Below are 20,000 nucleotides of genomic sequence, written 5' to 3' on the forward strand. Positions count from 1 at the left end.
CAACTTCTCCTTAATGTCACGCACGATCTCTCTCTCCGCTGTTCAGACGGGAGACAGAGAGAGGGGACAGGGAGGGAGGACAGAGGGGACAGAGAGGGAGGGAGGGAGGACAGAGGGGACAGACGTCTTCATCCACTTTCAAGACGAACATTTAAAGTAAAGCAGGTAAATCTTAAACTTGAGTCCCTCTGGTGTCTGAGAGCTTCTGCGTCTTTAAAGCTTGCTTGATGATGATGGTACCTGTGGTGACGAAGCTGTAGCCTCGCTCGGTCAGGATCTTCATGAGGTAGTCAGTGAGGTCGCGGCCTGCGAGGTCCAACCTCATGATGGCGTGAGGCAGAGCGTAGCCCTCGTAGATCGGAACGTTGTGGGTCACGCCGTCCCCGGAGTCCAGAACGATACCTGGACAGACGGGAAGGAGGACAGACGAGAGGAGAGCAATGAACTTTTGACATTGCTTTGCTGTTGGTAATGAGGAGGAAGAGGAGGAAGAGGAGGCTGACCTGTGGTGCGTCCGGAGGCGTAGAGCGACAGGACGGCCTGGATGGCCACGTACATGGCAGGAACATTGAAGGTCTCAAACATGATCTGAACAAACACTTAGCGTTAGCACGTCCTGTTTAAACTTCACAGAAACAGCTCTTCATCGTGTTGTTGCCTAGTTACCTGTGTCATCTTCTCCCTGTTGGCCTTGGGGTTGAGCGGCGCCTCTGTCAGCAGAGTGGGATGTTCCTCTGGAGCCACACGAAGCTCGTTGTAGAAGGAGTGGTGCCAGATCTGACCAATCACAGCACAGAGACACAAGACACACATCAGTGTGTGTGTGTGTGTGTGTGTGTGTGTGCGTGTGTGCGTGCGTGTGTTTGTGTGTGTGTTACCTTCTCCATGTCGTCCCAGTTGGTGATGATCCCGTGTTCTATGGGATACTTCAGGGTGAGGATTCCTCTCTTGCTCTGGGCTTCGTCCCCCACATAGCTGTCCTTCTGTCCCATACCCACCATCACTCCCTGAGAGACAGACACGCAGACAGACAGTCAGACACACCAGGTCTTAGTTTTTTATCCAGCAGGGGGCGCTGCTTTGCCTCATCCACACCATATCACTTGATTCATTCTTCTACTTGTATTAGAACAACAACAGTAGAGCATCCTTTGCTCCTCCTCTTCCTGGTTATGGACCAATCAGCTCTCACCTGGTGCCTGGGCCGGCCCACGATGGAGGGGAAGACAGCTCTCGGGGCGTCGTCTCCGGCGAATCCAGCCTTACAGAGACCAGAGCCGTTATCACACACCAGAGCGGTGCTCTCCTCATCATCACACATGACTGCAGGGGGCGCTGTGGAGTACGGACCAGGTCACACTGTGTGTGTGTGTGGGGGGGGGGGGAGGCAAAACACACTGACATCAACCAACTGCTCATTTCAATTCAACTTCACAGCTGCTTTTGATTGTTGAAACCAAATTAAAGCCTCATAAAACATAAAATAACTGAATAGTTTCATAAAGAACTTAAGGTGACAAAACATTTAGAGAAACTAAGAAAACTAAAAACATGGAAGCAAAACTGGCAAACACCAAGAAGGGTCATCAAAGCTGACACACACACACACACACACACACACACCTCCAAATGAAATCCAGTGGTTCTGAATAAGCAATGAACTCTGGGAAAACTTCCTAATTAGGGCATAAGGAGTCCTGACTGTGTTTGGCATTCTCTCTCTCTCTCTCTCTCTCTCTCTCTCTCTGTGTGTCTCTCTCTCTCTCCCTCTCTCTCTGTCTCTGTCTCTGTCTCTCTTCTTCTCCCTCTCCCTCTCCCTCTCCCTCTCTCTCTCTCTCTCCCTCTCTCTCTCTCTCTCCCTCTCTCTGTGTATGTGTTCACTCCCTTTCCTCCCTCCATCTGTCTGTCCTTGTCCGTCTTCATATCTCTCTCTCCCTCTCTCCCCCCTCTCTCTCCCTCTTTCCCCCCTCTCTCTCTCTGTCTCTCTCTCTCTCCCTCCCTCCCTCTCTCTCTTGCTCTCTCTGACCCTACACTCATTCTACACACAGAGAGGAGCTGGTGTCTCCATATTTAGTCATGAATTTTCGAAATCGAATAGTTCTCATTCTTTCAGCCAGTACAAGCAGTGAGGAAGGTGTGTGTGTGTGTGTGTGTGTGTGACTCAGCCTGCTGTGTCTCCTCCTGACAGCAGACTGATCTGTTTCTCTCAGTGACTTCACTTGGTGATGTCACTGCATGTTTTATTTCTTCACAATAACAGATAAACTTCCACCAACCTAAAGTGTCAGATGTCAAAGAACAAAGAAGAACATCTGGAAGTCTGGACACTCTACCTGGAGCAACTTTAGATTCTTCATAAGAAGAGGAATGAGAAATAAATCCATATATGGATCTTGGTTGTCATGGCACTGGAGACACGCCCACGCTCGTTAACACTAATTTCATTAAGTGTGAGGCATTGAGTGACAAGACAATCAACGTTTTCTGCAGCTTCCACCTCTGAAGCCTCCTCATCTTCATCATCATCAGCAGAATCAAACACACACCTTCATCCAAACCTCATGTAAACAAACCCTCTGACACAATGAAGACATTCAAGTGATTGATCCAATCAAAGCATGAAGACGTTAGAGAAGGAAAGCAAACACCACCTGCTGAGGAGGAAGAGGAGGAGAGACCAGGAGGAAGAGTGGAAATCAGATGGAGGAGACCCAGGATAAAGAAGATAAGAATAGAGAAGGAGATGGAGGAGCAGAAGGAGACTGTGAAGGGGACAGAGGAGGAGAGCAAAGGAGGCATCACGCTGGAGGAAAAGAGAAGAGGATGATGGAGGTGAAGATGAGACGGGAGGAGCAGAGAGTGGAAACCGAGGAGAGAAGAAGGAAGGACAGAGGAGGTGAAGGAGGTCTGGGTCTCTTACCGTGGCACTGCTGGGATGTGGGGGGGGTTCGGACAGAAGTGAAAGCCTGGAGCTCTGAGTGCGTTTATTAACCCTCCACCTTCATCCATCCCTCCATCAGCCCTCCATCCAAACATGGGCCGTACCTCCTCCTCTCTCCCTCGTTCCCCAGCTTACTTCCTTATAGGGCAGGGCCCAGGGGAGGCAGCCAATCAGGAGGCTCCAAGGTGCCGCGGGCCTCGCTCCCATCATTCACTGCATTCCAGAGAGAGGGTGGGAGACAGAGAGCGAGAGAGAGACAGAGAAGGGGACGTGAGGGAGGAAGAGAGAGGGAGAGAGGGCAGGAGACACAGAGATTGAGCGAGTGAGGGAGTGAGGGAGTGAGGGAGAGAGGGAGAGAGAGATGGAGTTTGATAGACAGACAGTGTGTCAGTCAGACAGTTTGTTGGTGTTAAAGGTCAAACAGTGTTTGGTGACCCTGTCTCACACCTCAGACATGTCTGACAGCCACAGTGTCCACCTGTCTGTCTGACACTCACCTAGTGCACCAGAATGACAGAAACAACATTTCTGTTGATTGGAAACAAAAATCAAACCATTTGATTCTATTGGTCATCAAACTAAACTTGTGTTGGTTTGAGTTTCTGTTCATCACACAAACTTATCACTTTGTTCAATATCAATGTAGCGCTGTACTGTAGTACTGTAGTACTGTAGTGCTGTAGTGCTGCAGTACTACAGCGCTGTAGTACTCTAGTGCTGTAGTACTGTAGTACTGTAGTGCTGTAGTGCTGCAGTACTGTAGTGCTGTAGTGCTATAGTACTGTAGTACTGTTGTGCTGTAGTACTGTAGTACTGTAGTACTGTAGTGCTGTAGTACTCTAGTGCTGTAGTACTGTAGTACTGTAGTGCTGTAGTGCTGCAGTACTGTAGAGCTGTAGTACTGTAGTACTGTAGTACTGTTGTGCTGTAGTACTGTAGTACTGTAGTGCTGCAGTACTGTAGTACTGTAGTACTGTAGTACTGTTGTGCTGTAGTACTGTAGTACTGTAGTACTGTAGTACTGCTGTGCTGTAGTACTGTAGTACTGTAGTACTGTAGTGCTATAGTACTGTAGTACTGTTGTGCTGTAGTACTGTAGTACTGTAGTACTGTAGTACTGTTGTGCTGTAGTACTGTAGTACTGTAGTACTGTAGTACTCTACATACTTCACACTCCTGGGTATTATTATTTACCACATCTACGTCCATCCGTCCTCCCTGTGTCTCTTGTCTCCTGATATGGCATTGCCTCTCTCTCTCTCACACACACACACACACACACACACACACACACACACACACACACACACACACACACAGTGAAGCGGTCTGTCGGCAGCCTGGTGACATCACCAGTTTATATGATGTGGACTGCAGTCCCCTTCTGAGGAGAAACCCCAGACTATCTCTCACACACACACACACACACACACACACACACACTTAAAGGACACGTTTATGCAGTTTCAAAGCCAGTTTTTATTTTTCAATCCTGAGTTTTGACCCTGTGGGCCTCATAGCTGCTGCCTGTGGCTGTGCTGGACACAAACACCTCCACACCTCCACCTCCAGACCTCCACTTCCACCTCCACACCTCCACCTCCACACCTCCACTTTCCACCTCCACACCTCCACCTCCACACCTCCACTTCCACCTCCACACCTCCACCTCCACACCTCCACCTCCACCTCCACACCTCCACCTCCAGACCTCCACTTCCACCTCCACACCTCCACCTCCACACCTCCAACTCCAGACCTCCACCTCCAGACCTCCACTTCCACCTCCACACCTCCACCTCCACACCTCCACCTCCACTTCCACACCTCCACCTCCACCTCCACCTCCCTGTACTTCTCAGTCTTGAGCTTCTAGTTTGATTCTTGGAGCCTTTGTGTTCTCAGTGGGGCTGCTCCGGCACTCTGGGCTACAGGAAGTGGTTTCAGACGGACTAGCATCAATCTTCTCCAGTTGGACTTTTAGCTTTGCAAATATTTTGGCTAATCGAGCGTCTTTGCTGCGAGCCTCGTTCAGCTGAGCCGTGAGCTCTGTGATGATTCTGCCTGCGGCGTTGAGCTTTGACCACAGCTGCTCCTGAGTGCACTGAGCTCCACTCAGCTCCGCTCCACTGAGCCTCTCAGCTGTTTTGGGATTGTCTAACCTCCCCTTGTGCTTCTTTGCAGCAGCTTTGTCTGTGAGGCGAGCGTCTGTCCGCCAGGCCTTCAGCTCTTCAGCTATTGTTTCTGCAGCTCTGGCTGACAGAGTCATCCTGTTCAGAGCCTCCTGAAGCTGGACCTCCTTGTTCTGGGCCTCCTCTAAGTGAGCCCTGAGCTCCACTATGGTCTTCTCTGCTTCACACAGGTTAGAGGAGATGTGAGCCTCTGTGGACTCAGAGAGCTTCAGCTCTGCTTTCAGGCTCTGTGTTAATCCTCTGTAGCCATTAATGGTTTTAGTGACCTCACATGTCACCTCCTGCTGCTCGCTGGCCTCCTCCAGCTGAGCTTTGAGCTCTTCAGCTGTTGTTTCTGCAGCTCTGGCTGACTGGGCCATCTTCTTCAGAGCCTGCTGAAGCTGGACCTCCTTGTGCTGGGCCTCCTGTACCTGAGCCCTGAGCTCCCCTATGGTCTTCTCTGCTTCATTCTGGTTGTTAGAAACCTGAGCCTCAGTGGCTTCAGCCCTCTTCAGCTCTGCTTTGAGGCTCTGTGCGAACTCTTTGTAATCCTGTATTGTTTTAGCGACCTCACATGTCACCTCCTGCTGCTCCTCATTGGACTTGATGGCCTCCTCCAGCTGAGCTTTCAGCTCTTCAGCTGTTGCTTCTGCAGCTTTGCCTGACTGAGTCATCTTGCTCAAAGCCTCCTGAAGCTGGACCTCCTTGTGTTGGTAAACATCTACCCGAGCCCTGAGCTCCTTGATGCTCTTCTCTGCTTCACTCAGGGAGCCTTTAGCTTCCTCCAGCTGGGCTCTCAGGTACTCCATCTCCTGATTGCTCTTCTCTGCCTGGCTGCCTTCTGTCCTGCACTCTGTGTGGATCCCTGCCAGCTGTTCCAGGACTGCAGTCTGAAAGTCCAGCTGAAGCTCCAGGTCGACTCTCTCTTCTTCTGTGCAGTCCATCAGCACCGCCAAGGTCTCATCCAGATGTTGCCTGAACTCTTCCACTAGAATTCTAAAGTATTCAGTGACACAGAGGTGAATGTTGACTCGGGTGGAGCTCATTGCCGTCTGTTTGCTGTGACAGCGACTCTGAGTTAACACCTATCTCTGCATGATGACATCATCTTCACTGTGCTCCAGAGTGGAACCTTCTGTGACCTGAGCTGATGTGGCGTCATCGCTTCATAACCTTATTTGAAGACGTCTTTTGATGACATCATAGAATGATTGATGTTAGGTCTGAATGATCTCTGTAACGTTTACATTGGAAACATATTGTGTGTAGATGGAAACCCAGCAGTGTGTCGGTGTCAGTGTGTGTGTGTGTCACATGATGATCAACCAATCAGCCCTTAAGATACCAGATTTGATCTGTTGGTAAATTATAACATGGACTACTTCATCAATTAGGTTGGAAAACTGGAGCATTACAAGTGTGTGTGTGTGTGTGTGTGTATGTGTGTGTGTCTTTAACACCAAAAAAGGAAGCCGGTCAGTCAATAAGAGGAGTCTTGGCTTTACTCTCTCTGTCTCTTTCTCTGCTCCTCCCCACCTCCCTCCCTCCATCTACACCCCTCACCCCCCATGTAAGGAAAGGAAACAGACTCCTCTGTGTGTGTGTGTGTGTGTGTGTGTGTGTGTGTGTGTGTGGCATGCTTTTTCTTTACAAAGTTTCTGACTCCTCAAACAGGCAATTCCTGTGTGTGATATAGTAGTATTACAGCCCCCCACCCCCGTGTGTGTGTGTGTGTGCGTGTGCGTGCGTGCAGCGTCTTCCAATATGTCCTTGTTTAGTTGTACTGGGTTCATCTTCCACTACGGTCCCTCCCACTAAGGAAGTATGTGTGTGTGTGAACTCTGAGGAAAGTGGTCCTGTGTGTTTTCCTCATGAACTCCAGTGTTGTGTGTGTTAGTAGGTTCTGATCCATGCAGTCTGGGCTGAACCCAGTACTTGTTTGACGCTGGAGTGAACACTTTTACATTTTGGCCTTTAATGTTTGAATCCTGAGTAAATTGTGCCCAAGAGGCTCCGCCCTTATAGGCCACGCCCATTTTCAACCAAAGGGGCGCAGTGTTCTGCCATGTAGAATTTAGAAGACTTTAGAAGTATAAACATCGTAATGCTACTTTTGTTTTTTCTTTGGTGAAGAAATAAAGTGAATTGTTTTATGAATCGTCTGCTTGAACGCAGACTAAGCTGTGTTTGTACTAAGCTAGGAAACGGTTCCCCTCTGCTTCCAGTCTGTTTGCTAAGCTAGACTAACACATCTGGAGCCATCTTCTCCGGTGAGCGTGATGAAGATAGAGATGAAGAGCTGAAGATGAAGAACGCCATCTATTTCAACATGACTCAGCAGTTTGGCTCTGTTGTAGTCAACAAGCTCCACCTGCTCACACCCGTTCATACAGCTCAGACATGGACAAGGCCTGCTACACACACACACACACACACACACACTCACTCACTCACTCACTCACTCACTCACACACTCACACACACACTCTCACACACACACACTCACACTCACACACTCACAGACACACACTCACACTCACACACACACTCTCACACACACACACTCACACTCACACACTCACAGACACACACACACTCACACTCACACACACACACACACACACACACACATACACACACACACACACACACACACACACACACACACACAACACACACTCTCACACACTCTCACACACTCATACTCACACTCACACACTCACAGACACACACACTCTCACACACTCTCACACACTCACACTCACACACACACACACACAAACACACACACACCCTCACACAGCCTGGACTTTGACCGAAAATGGCAAAACAGCTGGACCCTTTAAAGGGACGTCAGAAGAGGCTTCTGATTGGTCAGCTAACATCAACACAAAGTGAGCTAGCCGTGGAATGTGTGTGTCTGTGTGTCTGTGTGTGAGTGTGTGAGTGTGTGTGTGTGTGTTTTCTTTCTCTCCTTCTTTATGTTTATGGCAGGAGCACTGACAGTGTTTACAGTCATGCCTTTACCAAACTAATGCAAATATTATAATACCAATAAATACATTCACAAATACCTGAATTACTACAAGTTCTGTAAACAAACTCCTCTCCCCTCTCCTCCACTCCTCCCCTGACCTCCTCCTTTCACTCTCATTTTTTCTTTCTCTTCATCCTCTTTGTATTTCCAGTCATCCGCTCCCCTCCTCTCCTCTCCCCCTCTCCCCCCTCCTCTCCTCTACACTCTTCCCCTCTCCCCTCCTCTCCTCTACACCCCTCTCCTTCTCTTCTCTCCTCTTCTCTTCTCTCCTCTACACCCCTCTCCTCTGCCCTCCTCCCCTCTACACCCCTCTTCTCCTCTTCTCTCCTCTCCTCCCCTCTCCTCCTCTCCTTTCCTTTCCTTTCCTCTCCCCTCTCCTCCGCTGACCTCCTGCTTTCACTCTTCTTCTTTCTTCTTTCCCTTCATCCTCTTTGTATTTCCTGTCCTCCTCCTCTCCTCTTCTCCTTTCCCACACTGCCCCTTGTGGAAGCATCGAGTCACCCTATCATCTTTCTCCTCGTCCTCCTCTGGACCCCATCGTCTCCTCTTTCTTTCCTTTCTCTCCCAGCCTCCTCCTCCTTGTCTCAAGACCAAAGTTAAAGTGTTAGGAGGCTTAAGTCTCCACACTTCTATATGATCCGTGTATCGCTCATCAGATTCCAGTGAGCAAAGAAAAAGAAATACTCCAGAATATATATGGATGCTGTAAATCTTTGAAGAAGAAACCAAACCTCTTCTTTAATAGCAACAATTTACAAAATGTGTGGCAAGATCTTGCAAGCCATACTTTCTGATGTATGGATCATTTCCAGTGTGTGTGCAGGCCAGGACTCATTAGACAGCGAGGAAGAATCCTGTGAACGCTCACAATGTATATATTTGGGGTAACGTTATGGTTATGATTGTGTAACCATAGCAGCGTGACACTTTCAGTCATGTTTGATCAATCACGTCCGTGTTGTCGGACCAGGGTGCAGTCGAGAACGGTTTTATTGTGAAGGGTCATTTCCGGAAGTGTTGTTGTTGCTGCCGGCCGATGAAGACGCCGCTGTGCGCGCGCTCACCGCTCGGAGAGAAACACGGTAAAGACGCGCTGTCATGGCGCCTCTCCGCCTCTGTCTGCCTGTCATGGCGTCTCTTCCTCTGTCTGCCTGTCATGGCGCCTCTCCACCTCTTTACCCCCGTCATGGCGCCTCTCCGCCTCTTTCTCCCCGTCATGGCGCCTCGGCTCCGCTCCTTCTTCTCCCCCCGGGGTCACTCACTCTGTCACGCCGGTATTTCCGCCGCTCCGGCATTCCGTCCGGAAGTAAAACATTTTAAAATCAACCTTGAATTGGATGAAAGTGAAGTTTAGTTTGATTCGTATCGTTTAATTCTGCCTCCTGTTTGATAAATGAGCCGCAGCTGTTGTTGTTTTTGTAGTTTGCTCGTTAAGCTCAGCTGACATCATCTTAGGGTGACCATTTCCATAAAACCAAAAAGGAGGACATTATGCGACATATCAAGAAATGACCATGGTGTACATAGACTCTGGTATACTCTCATCCACAATACAACTTTGTGTGGTTTGAAGATGTTTGTGTAGCTGAATAGGAAAAAATATTAATGAAAAGTCAGAAAGTGTTTGTTCACAGTATTTGGATTTGTTCAAACACTGAACACTGAGATGAATCTGTGGTGCCACAAAGCATAACATGTGTGGACTCAAATGGAAAAAACTAATAACAGGTAACATATATAATAATAAAAAAATGCTTTTTTGAAAAGCATAAATAACCTTTTATGTTAACAACAAAGGAGATTGTAAAGAAAACAACATTTACATTCAACTGCTGAAAAAGTATAGCATTTCTAAAGTGCTTCAGTCATTTGGGGACTTGTCTTCAGTGTCTTCATCTCTGTGTGTGTGTGTGTGTCAGTATTTGGGTCTCTTCACATGTAGCAGCTCAGGAGACAACAGCACCTCTGTCATGATGGCATTTCATGTAGCCCCTCAGTGAAATCATAAGACTAGTGTACTCACCAAAAGAGTTGATTGTCTATCTGCAATACTTCTGTTCTTTCCTGGCTGCATCCAAGAGTTTTTTGTTTCCAATGAACTTCCTGTACACCTCTGTGCAGTCATAAGTGACATTGACACACACTTGCGGAGCCTTGTTTACGTTTTGAACCAATGATATAGCGGATATTTATCTGACACCGCTCTTAGCCAATCAGCGGATCCGACATTGCGGGCGAGTGGACGCCGATACGGGTTCGTGTCGCGGGTCCGCTTCGGAAGCCGCGATACCTCAGCGGCGAATCCGTGGAGTCCTTTTGCTGTGTGGGTAGTGCCTGAAAAAGGAGGACAAATATGCGAACCCTACATCATCTTCATCTTAGCTACTTAGACTTCATCTTTACTGCATCTGTTTGAACTCTAAACCGCAGTAAAGTGATACAAACTGATCAGAGAGGTCAGGCTGAGGCTCAGCTAAAGGTCACATGACTCTTTTACTTAGAGAACTGAGAGAACCAGACAAAGATCAATGAGGCTTTGGATCTGTGTGTATGTGACACTGATGCTGACTGATGCTGATGCTGACTGACACACTGATGCTGACTGATGCTGACAGACACATTGATGCTGACTGACACACTGGGCTCAGTAGCTGCAGGTTGATGTGGTTCTCCTCTGCAGGTGTGATGGATCAGCGCTCCTGTTGGCTCCTGCTGCTCCTCTTCCTCCATTCCTCTTCCTCCTCTGCTCATCATGACTTCTATTCTTCCATCGGTGAGCAAATCACAATCAAGACATTTCAGTTCATTCACATCCTACGACTGAACTAAAGGATCCACCTGCAGCTCCACTACAGCTGTGTGTGTGTGTGTGTGTGTGTGTGTGTGTGTGTGTGTGTGTGTGTGTGTGTGTGTGTGTGTGTGTGTGTGTGTGTGTGTGTGTGTGTGTGTGTGTGTGTGTGTGTGTGTGTGTGTGTGTGTGTGTGTGTGTGTGTGTGTGTGCTCTCAGGTCAGATGACCGACCTCCTGTTCACAGAGAGAGACCTGCTCACATCTCTGAAGGACTACATCCAAGCAGAAGAGGACAAACTGGAGCGAATCAAACGGTGTGTGTGTGTGTGTGTGTGTGTGTGTGTGTGTGTGTGTGTGTGTGTGTGTGTGTGTGTGTGTGTGTGTGTGTGTGTGTGTGTGTGTGTGTCTGTCTGGTGGACTGGTGGACTGGTGATTGCGTTTCTCTGAAACCCTGACCCGAGGACAGACTGGTTGTGTTGGTGTGCAGACTGAGCGTGTTTCTGAGCGTGCTTCTGTCTTTGTGTGTGTGTGTGTGTGTGTGTGTGTGTGTGTGTGTGTGTGTGTGTGTGTGTGTGTGTGTGTGTGTGTGCAGGTGGGCAGAGAAGCTGGACGTCCTCTCGGTCACAGCCACCCAGGACCCCGAGGCTTTCCTGGGACACCCGGTGAACGCCTTCAAACTGATGAAGAGACTCAACACGGAATGGGGCGAGCTGGAGAACCTGGTGCTCACAGACATGTCTGACGGTACACACACACACACACACACACACACACACACACAGCAGAGACACTGTAAGTTTGTATTTGTGATGTGTGTGTTTCTTCTTCTGTGGTGTTTCAGCCTTCATCTCTAACCTGACCATCCAGAGGCAACACTTCCCTAACGAGGAGGACCAGACGGGGGCGGCCAAAGCCCTGATGAGGCTGCAGGACACCTACCAGCTGGAGACCAGCACCATCTCCTCCGGGGAGCTCCCAGGTGAGACCTGACTGAAGAACACACGCCTGAACCAGAACCCCGAGCAGAACCAAACACCCAAACATGTGTCAGCCCCAGACCCTCAGATGTGTTACAGCAAGTTTACTTCTTTCATGTCAGTGTTTGTGTCCATGTGACCTTTGACCTTTAGTGGGGGCGTTGTGTGTGTGTGTGTGTGTGTGTGTGTGTGTGTGTGTGTGTGTGTGTGTGTGTGTGTGTGTGTGTGTGTGTGCTCAAACGTGCAGGTTGTTCCCCGGCGGCGGCGGCGGTCAGCAGGCTGACGGTGGACGACTGCTTCGACCTGGGTAAGGTGGCGTACTCAGAGGCAGATTACCGCCACACGGAGCTCTGGATGGCTCAGGCCCTCCAGCAGCTGGACCGGGGGGAAACATCTGCTGCTGTGAACGCCGTCACCATCCTGGACTACATCAGCTACTCCATCTACCAGCAGGGGGAGCTAGAGAGCGCACTGCACTACACCAGGAGGCTGCTCCAGCTGGGTGAGCTTCATGTCCGTTCATAAAGCAGAGGTCACCCCAAACCTGCTGACCTCTGGTCGTCCTCTCCGCTCAGACCCCGCCCACCAGAGAGCCAACGGGAACCTGAAGTACTTTGAGTACCAGCTGGAGAAGCAGAGGAAGGCTGAGGACAACGAGAGGGACGAGTCCAGAGAGAGGAGGAAGAGGAGCGGGGAGGCCGAGGCGGACGACTACCTGCCAGAGAGGAAGAAGTACGAGCGGCTGTGTCGAGGGGAGGGGCTTAGGATGGTGAGGGGCCGCCATGGAGGTTCATGTACATCCTGTCAGGGTCCACAGAGCGCACACACACACACACACACACACACACCAGCTCACATTGGTTATTTCCTGTGTAATGTAAACTTCTCTCTGTATTTGGGGCCCATGTGTGGCTGACCTCCTCCTGACCTCCTGACCTCCTGACCTCCTGACCTCCTGTCCCTCTTCTGTCCCAGACTCCTCGCAGGCAGAGCCGCCTCTTCTGCAGATACTTTGACAATCACCGCCACCCGAGGTACGTGATTGGTCCGGTGAAGCAGGAGGACGAGTGGGACCGCCCCCTCATCGTCCGCTACCACCAGGTAGTGACAGACGCAGAGATGGAGAAGGTGAAGGAGCTGGCCAAGCCCCGAGTGAGTGAAGAGCTCCGCCCAGAGCCTTTGAGCCAAAGCCTGTGTGTGTGTGTGTGTGTGTGTGTGTGTGTTACCTGTGTGTCTCTCTCTCCCCCCCCCCTAGTTGAGGCGTGCCACAGTTCATGACCCTCAGACAGGAAAACTGACCACGGCTCATTACCGCGTCTCCAAAAGGTGAGAGTGTGTGTGTGTGTCTCTGTGTGTCTGTCTGAGCTCTTTGCTCAGTGGCGAAGGCAGCCGTGTTGTGTGTCGTAACCATGGTGATCTGCTCGCTCACAGCGCTTGGCTTGGAGCTCATGAACATCCGGTGGTGGAGAAGATCAACCAGAGGATCGAGGACATCACAGGCCTGGACGTGTCCACGGCCGAGGACCTGCAGGTGCACGCAGCACACACACACACACACACACACACAGCTTCAGACACCATGAGAGATCCGACCACACCTTCAATGAATGTGTGTGTGTGTGTGTGTGTGTGTTTGTGTGTAGGTGGCTAACTACGGTGTTGGAGGACAATATGAACCTCATTTCGACTTTGGGCGGGTAAGTGAATGACCTTAATGGACCCTCACCTGTGTGTGTGTGTGTGTGTGTGTGTGTGTGTGTGTGTGTGTGTGTGTGTGTGTGTGTGTGTGTGTGTGTGCCTCTCAGGTTGAGACCCTTTGGCTCCATCTTTGCTTCCTGGTGTTTTACAGAAAGATGAACCCGACGCCTTTGAAGAGCTGGGAACTGGAAACCGCATCGCCACCTGGCTGTTCTACGTCAGTCACTGCAGCTCACACATCATTTACTGTCTCACACACACACCAATACATACAGGACACACACACATGAGGGGGAGCAGAGTGAGGAAAATATAAATACAGATAATCCCTGTATATGTAGTGTTGTAGTTCTGTAGTGTTGTAGTATTGTAGTACTGTAATGTAGTACTGTAATGCTGTAGTACTGTAATGTAGTACTGTAATGCTGTAGTACTGTAGTGTAGTAGTACTGTAGTGCTGTATTGTTGAAGTACTGTAGTGCTGTAGTATTGTAGTGTTGTAGTACTGTAGTGTTGTGGTACTGTAGTGCTGTAGTATTATAGTGTTGTAGTGTTGTAATACTGTAGCACTGTAGTGCTGTAGTACTGTAGTGTTGTAGTACTGTAGTGTTGTGGTACTGTAGTGCTGTAGTACTGTAGTGTTGTAGTGTTGTAATACTGTAGCACTGTAGTGTTGTAATACTGTAGTACTGTAGTGCTGTAGTGTTGTAATACTGTAGTGCTGTAGTATTGTTTATCATTGTAGCAGTGTTGTGACTTGACTGCAGCGTGTTTGTGGCTCATTTGTGTTGCAGATGAGTGACGTACAGGCAGGGGGCGCCACAGTCTTCACAGACATAGGAGCTTCTGTGTGGCCCATGAAGGTACAGAGCAGCATGTACACACACACACACACACACACACACACACACACACACACACACACACACACACACACACACACACACACACACACACACACACGCAAGCCGACTTCCCAGATGTTCATGCTTCTCAGCCTGACTAACAGAGACACACAAACATCTACACACTGACTAACAGAGATTGTGGGACAGGACAGTTGGGTCAGAGTCAGGGCGGGTCAGGGTCAGGTTGAGTGGGTCAGTACATTGTGTGTGTGTGTGTGTGTGTGTGTCTCCAGGGCACAGCAGTGTTCTGGTACAACCTGTTTGCCAGCGGGGAAGGAGACCTGAGGACCCGACACGCCGCCTGTCCGGTGCTGCTGGGGAACAAGTGGGGTGAGATTCTGCACACACACTCTAAAGCACAGGGTCACATGGTTTCCTGTGTAATGATCATTGCAGCCTCACGGTGGCGCTCAGGTACAGAGTGTGATGTGGTTGCTCTGAACATGGCGGTTGTTGAGGTGAGGAGGTGATTGATCAGGTGACAGAGGTAAAGAAGCTGTGTTTGCTGTCTGCAGTGTCCAATAAGTGGCTCCATGAGCGAGGACAGGAGTTCAGACGCCGCTGTGGCCCCCACCGCTCTGACTGACCAGCCAGGCTCCTCCCCCTCCCACGCCTGGGACCCTCAGCTCAGTCTGTGTGTGTGTGTGTGTGTGTGTGACAGAGTCTTCTTCAGTGTGGAGACAGAAGAAGGTTTATTTATAACTGAAGTTTTAGAATCAAAGCATTCATTAAGCCACAGCGCCACCAGCTGGAGGTCAGACAACACAGCAGGTGTGTGTGTGTGTGTGTGTGTGTGTGTGTGTGTGTGTGTGTGTGTGTGTGTGTGTGTGTGTGTGTGTGTGTGTGTGTGTGTGTGTGTGTGTGTGTGTGTGTGTGTGTGTGTGTGTGTGTGTGTGTGTGTGTGTGTGTGAGAGATCTATTTCAGCCTGGAGGTCGCTGACTCTCAGAATAGACTGACTCGTTACCTTTGACTCTATTTAAAGCTCACGGTGTTCCTGCTGTTAAAGCTTCAGTCTGTGATCCAACCATCAGATGTGGTTGTGACTCATTTGTGAAGCTGATTGTTCTGAAGCGTACTCAGTCAGCAGGACTCAGTCAGCAGGACTCAGTCAGCAGGACTCAGTCAGCAGGACTCAGTCAGCAGGACTCAGCTTCACTTCACCACAGCGCAGCAGATCTCTGTGTTTCTCTTAAAGTTTATATTTTTTAATCCATCACACAAAAAGCAGCTCAATGTTTCTGAAGCAGATTTTATATGAGACAAACTGTGATCAATGACTGTGATTGATCATGGGTCTGAATGTTCCTGAGGCACTCCAACCTGTCAAACTGAGGATATTTGCTCCACTTAAATGAATGTTAGTCTCTAATGTAAGAGAATAAATGTTAACTCACACTCTGATCTCTGTCCTCTGTTCACCATGTCGTCACGGCAACCCAGTCACCTTTCTGATGCGTCTCTAATGTTTCCTCTCTGACAGCAGAGCAAAGCTTCAGATGTTCAAAGGCTCACTGAGCTCCAGCTGCTAAACAGGAAGTGACTCAGGTTTTGTTGGAAGTGACCAGTCCAGTGTTTATTTCCTGTTAGTGAGGCGTTTTGTCCCGGAGGTCAAGGCTCAGGCAAACGGTAATCGGGCAGATGATTTCCCTCTCGGAGGCGTCCGAAGCATCCCAGCAGCACGTCCACGGCCGTCCTGACTGTAGACCGGACCTCCTGCTCTGTCCGCCCCCTCAGAGGGTTCACCTCCACCAGGTCCACCGCTGACAGGAGACCTGCAGGAGCAAACACACCCAGTCAACACACCCAGTCAACACACCCAGACAACACACCCAGTCAACACACCCAGACAACACACCCAGTCAACACACCCAGTCAACACACCCAGTCAACACACCCCGACAACACACCCAGACAACACACCCAGACAACACACCCAGACAACACACCCAGTCAACACACCCAGACAACACACCCCGACAACACACCCAGACAACACACCTCGACAACACACCCAGTCAACACACCCAGACAACACACCCAGACAACACACCCAGTCAACACACCCAGTCAACACACCCAGTCAACACACCCCGACAACACACCCAGACAACACACCCAGACAACACACCCAGTCAACACACCCAGACAACACACCCAGACAACACACCCAGACAACACACCCAGACAACACACCCAGTCAACACACCCAGACAACACACCCAGACAACACACCCAGTCAACACACCCAGACAACACACCCAGTCAACACACCCAGACAACACACCCAGACAACACACCCAGTCAACACACCCAGTCATCCTGAGGAACATCAGCAGCCAGGCGGCGCTCAGGTCAACCAGGAACAAAGACCTCCAGTCAGCCAGTGGGTCGCTAAGCCCGACCACTGGTTTAGAGACTGACCTTAGTGTGTACTGGGATGATCAGTGCTGTAGTGTGTGTGTGTGTGTGTGTGTGTGTGTGTCCTCACCTGTCTGGCAGAGGTGCTCTGTGATGTACACGCCCTCCCTGTAGGTCAGTCCTCCTGCCGCCGGCGTCCCGGTGGCCGGGGTCACAGAGGGGTCGATGGCGTCGATGTCGTAGCTCAGGTGAATGGGTTTCTTTGCTCTGTTGGCGTGACAACAGCGCTTGTTTGTATTGAGGTGTGTTTGTTGACACGTGAACTGTATGAAGGCGTGAGGAGCAGAGCCGGTCTACCTGACAGACAGGTAGTCACAGGTCTCCTCCATGACTCTGGCCACGCCCAGCCGGTCCACCTCCGACATGGAGAACACCTTGATGCCCAGAAACTTCAGGATGTAACTGCAAATGGAAAAAGTCTTCAGTCAAGCAGATAGATAGACAGATGAGCGCCAGAGGAGAAGCTGCTGCAGGAGTGGACCTACTGCTCCTCTGGGTCCACGTCCCTCAGACCCACGTACACCACATCCCTGGCTGACACACACGGCTTGATCCAGGAGAAGTTGGGCAGGACGGGAATCTGTGGGCACAGGAAGCAAGGAACGAGGTCAGATCAGTCATCAGTGATCAATCATCAATGTCTCTTATTGTCTAAATGAAGTCTTATGAAAAGGTTTGGACACCATGATGTTTGTGAGCCTCCATCCAAACAGGCCCCGCCCCTTTGCCAAACTGCAGTTTCCACCACGTTGACTTGGCGGAGGTATGAACAGTCAGGTGAGCCGCTGGTCTACAAAGAAGAAACAGGAAACTCTAGCTTGAGTTTAGCAGAGCGTCGCCTCACCTTGGCCCGCAGCTCGTGGATCAGGTAAGACATGGGCTGTCCGTGGAAGTTTCCCGTGGGCGTGGTCAGCGGCGTGTTGATGTCGGCGTGGGCGTCGACCCAAACCACGCTGAGCTGACCGACCGCAGCAGAGTGACCGTGGATGGAGCCGATGGCCAGACTGAGGACAGAGACGCTCCAGCTCAGTGAGGCTCAGATCCTTCATCATATCTGTTATTATGATGATGATGATGCAGAGGAGCTCACACACAGATCCATGCGTCACTCCTACCTGTCTACCTTTAATATGATGTCACTGAGTTTACTGCACAATACAAAGTAGATCAGAATCATACACACATGTTTCATTTCTTATAAGTCTATATTATAAAACCTTCATTCAAAAGGAGTCGCGGGGTTTAAAGGTATTTGGACCTGGAAACACACACACACACACACACACACACACACACACACACACACACACACACCTGTGGTCTCCGCCCAGCATCACACATGTGTGTCCGTCCTTCTTCACAGCCTGCACTGCATCAGACAGCCTCTGGTTGGCGCTGCCCACGGCCCGAACGTTCTTCAGCAGTTTCATTGGTTCGTCTTCAGCCACGCCGTCAAACACCAGGTTCCCATAATCCTTCACTGCACATCCTGCTCACACAGTTCAGTTATACATTATGTTGGTGTGTGTGTGTGTGTGTGTGTGTGTGTGTGTGTGTGTGTGTGTGTGTGTGTGTGTGTGTGTGTGTGTGTGTGTGTGTGTGTGATCCATCCTCATGTCTGCACTTTAACCAGCTTCTCTCTCTGACGCCACAGCAGCTTTGGCAACACAAAGTCAACACAACCTGACACAATGAGTCACTTATGAAACGCTCATCAATGCAGTGCTGATGCCCCACAATGCATTGAGGGGAGGGGAGGGGGGCGGGGTCAGCTCTCAGGGGGCTCAGCTGTGTGGTTCAATGAACCTCAGTGACTTTATAAAGGTCCCTGTTAAGAGAGGGGGGGGGGGGGTCCGTCAGGTGGAGCACACACACACACACACACACACACACACACACACACACCTGTTCACACTGAGAACAGGTGTGTGTGGGGTTGTCAGTGTGTACCGAGTGAAGGGCTCACACACACTCTGACTCTACACTGACACTTTACTGCAGCACTCCTCCCTCTCCTGCTCCTTAAAGGAAACCTTTCTCCTTCAGCCTCCTGCTCTCTGTGCAGCTCTGTGCCACAGCGCCTCTCAGTGGACGGTCTGGGTACCGGAGCCTGGACCTCCCCTGCAGTTCTGCCTCAGGTTCTGATGTCTGTTTGTTATTCATGCAGGAATCTGTCTATGATGCTACTTTACAGGGACATAAAGGTCAGAGGTCACCTTGTGCCTGCAGCTTCTCCAGCAGCCCAGCAGCTCTGATCAGGTCCGGTCCTCCCTCCACTCCTCCTCTGGGCTGCAGGACATTCACACAAAGTAAGGAGGAAGTTCTTCATCTTTGGACACTTGAGTACATTTCAGTGATCACTGCTTTGATGAGGAGAGACAGCAGTACTGTGTTTAACACACACACACACACACACACACACACACACACACACACACACACACACACACACACACACACACACACACACACACACACACTCCACACCTGTCCCTTGTTGAAAGGAGCTCCTATGATCCCCACTGACTGATGAAGAAGACGATGATGATGACGAAGGTGACACAGACTCCATGTGAGCCGCTGCAGAGTTCTGTTCATGTTGGTGACACACACACACACTCTCACACATGCTCCCACACACAGCTCCGTCCTCTAAAATACACCCGTTCACGTGACCACAGCCTGTGATGTCACTGAGGGGGGGCGACGCTCACACAAGCTGTCAATCATTGTTTCTACTGTCAGATATCCCACTGGAAGCACACACACACACACACGCATGAACAGTGACAGAGTAACTAGGGAGCAGAGTGAAAAGCTGCATCTCCATTTGACCTTCAGCACCTGACCTCAGTGACCTCATGGCTGTAGCTATGAGGTCACTGAGGTCAGGGCCTCTGGATGATGTCATGCTTCAGTCTGTTTGATTTGTTGTGATTTGGGCCAACAGTGTAAATCTCCATCAGGTGTTTGATCTCCTGTCTCACACATCGTCCCTCCTGTCTCACACACCTGTCCCTCCTGTCTCACACATCGTCCCTCCTGTCTCACACCTGTCC

At 50.2% G+C, this 20,000-nt stretch overlaps 3 protein-coding genes across 3 annotated transcripts in view; 1 reads left to right on the forward strand and 2 right to left on the reverse strand.

The window, feature by feature from the left end:
• acta2 (actin alpha 2, smooth muscle) overlaps nucleotides 1–3,041 on the reverse strand; it is a 4,617-nt gene extending 1,576 nt beyond the window's left edge. Inside the window, exons 1-7 of the mRNA XM_076167909.1 lie at nucleotides 2,921–3,041; nucleotides 1,193–1,359; nucleotides 879–1,007; nucleotides 667–777; nucleotides 504–588; nucleotides 241–402; nucleotides 1–38 (exon numbers count right to left, since the gene is read on the reverse strand). The exon at nucleotides 1–38 is cut by the window's left edge and continues 154 nt beyond it. Coding sequence (XP_076024024.1) covers nucleotides 1–38; nucleotides 241–402; nucleotides 504–588; nucleotides 667–777; nucleotides 879–1,007; nucleotides 1,193–1,321 — 654 coding nt within the window. The 5' untranslated portion in view covers nucleotides 1,322–1,359; nucleotides 2,921–3,041. The remainder of the gene's footprint in view (nucleotides 39–240; nucleotides 403–503; nucleotides 589–666; nucleotides 778–878; nucleotides 1,008–1,192; nucleotides 1,360–2,920) is intronic.
• A 6,129-nt stretch (nucleotides 3,042–9,170) lies between these two features.
• On the forward strand, nucleotides 9,171–15,907 carry LOC143014143 (prolyl 4-hydroxylase subunit alpha-1-like). The gene is made up of 15 exons (XM_076167938.1): nucleotides 9,171–9,231; nucleotides 10,830–10,922; nucleotides 11,157–11,253; nucleotides 11,532–11,683; nucleotides 11,781–11,918; nucleotides 12,164–12,418; nucleotides 12,492–12,685; nucleotides 12,892–13,068; nucleotides 13,172–13,242; nucleotides 13,348–13,447; nucleotides 13,560–13,613; nucleotides 13,766–13,831; nucleotides 14,409–14,477; nucleotides 14,756–14,852; nucleotides 15,038–15,907. The coding sequence occupies exons 1-15, from the start codon at nucleotides 9,186–9,188 to the stop codon at nucleotides 15,106–15,108; spliced, it is 1,680 nt and encodes a 559-aa protein (XP_076024053.1). The 5' UTR covers nucleotides 9,171–9,185; the 3' UTR covers nucleotides 15,109–15,907.
• Nucleotides 15,341–19,608, reverse strand: arg1 (arginase 1). The gene is made up of 8 exons (XM_076167939.1): nucleotides 19,429–19,608; nucleotides 19,158–19,230; nucleotides 18,256–18,430; nucleotides 17,786–17,945; nucleotides 17,427–17,521; nucleotides 17,239–17,343; nucleotides 17,012–17,148; nucleotides 15,341–16,295 (listed from the first exon to the last, which is right to left on the reverse strand). The coding sequence occupies exons 1-8, from the start codon at nucleotides 19,537–19,539 to the stop codon at nucleotides 16,132–16,134; spliced, it is 1,020 nt and encodes a 339-aa protein (XP_076024054.1). The 5' UTR covers nucleotides 19,540–19,608; the 3' UTR covers nucleotides 15,341–16,131.
• Between the last annotated feature and the right edge of the window lie 392 nt (nucleotides 19,609–20,000).

The sequence above is a fragment of the Genypterus blacodes genome, unplaced genomic scaffold (genome assembly GCF_046128005.1).
Source record: "Genypterus blacodes isolate CSIRO-AG114 ecotype Tasmania unplaced genomic scaffold, CSIRO-AGI_Gbla_v1 ptg000181l_1, whole genome shotgun sequence".
Classification (NCBI taxonomy): domain Eukaryota; kingdom Metazoa; phylum Chordata; class Actinopteri; order Ophidiiformes; family Ophidiidae; genus Genypterus; species Genypterus blacodes.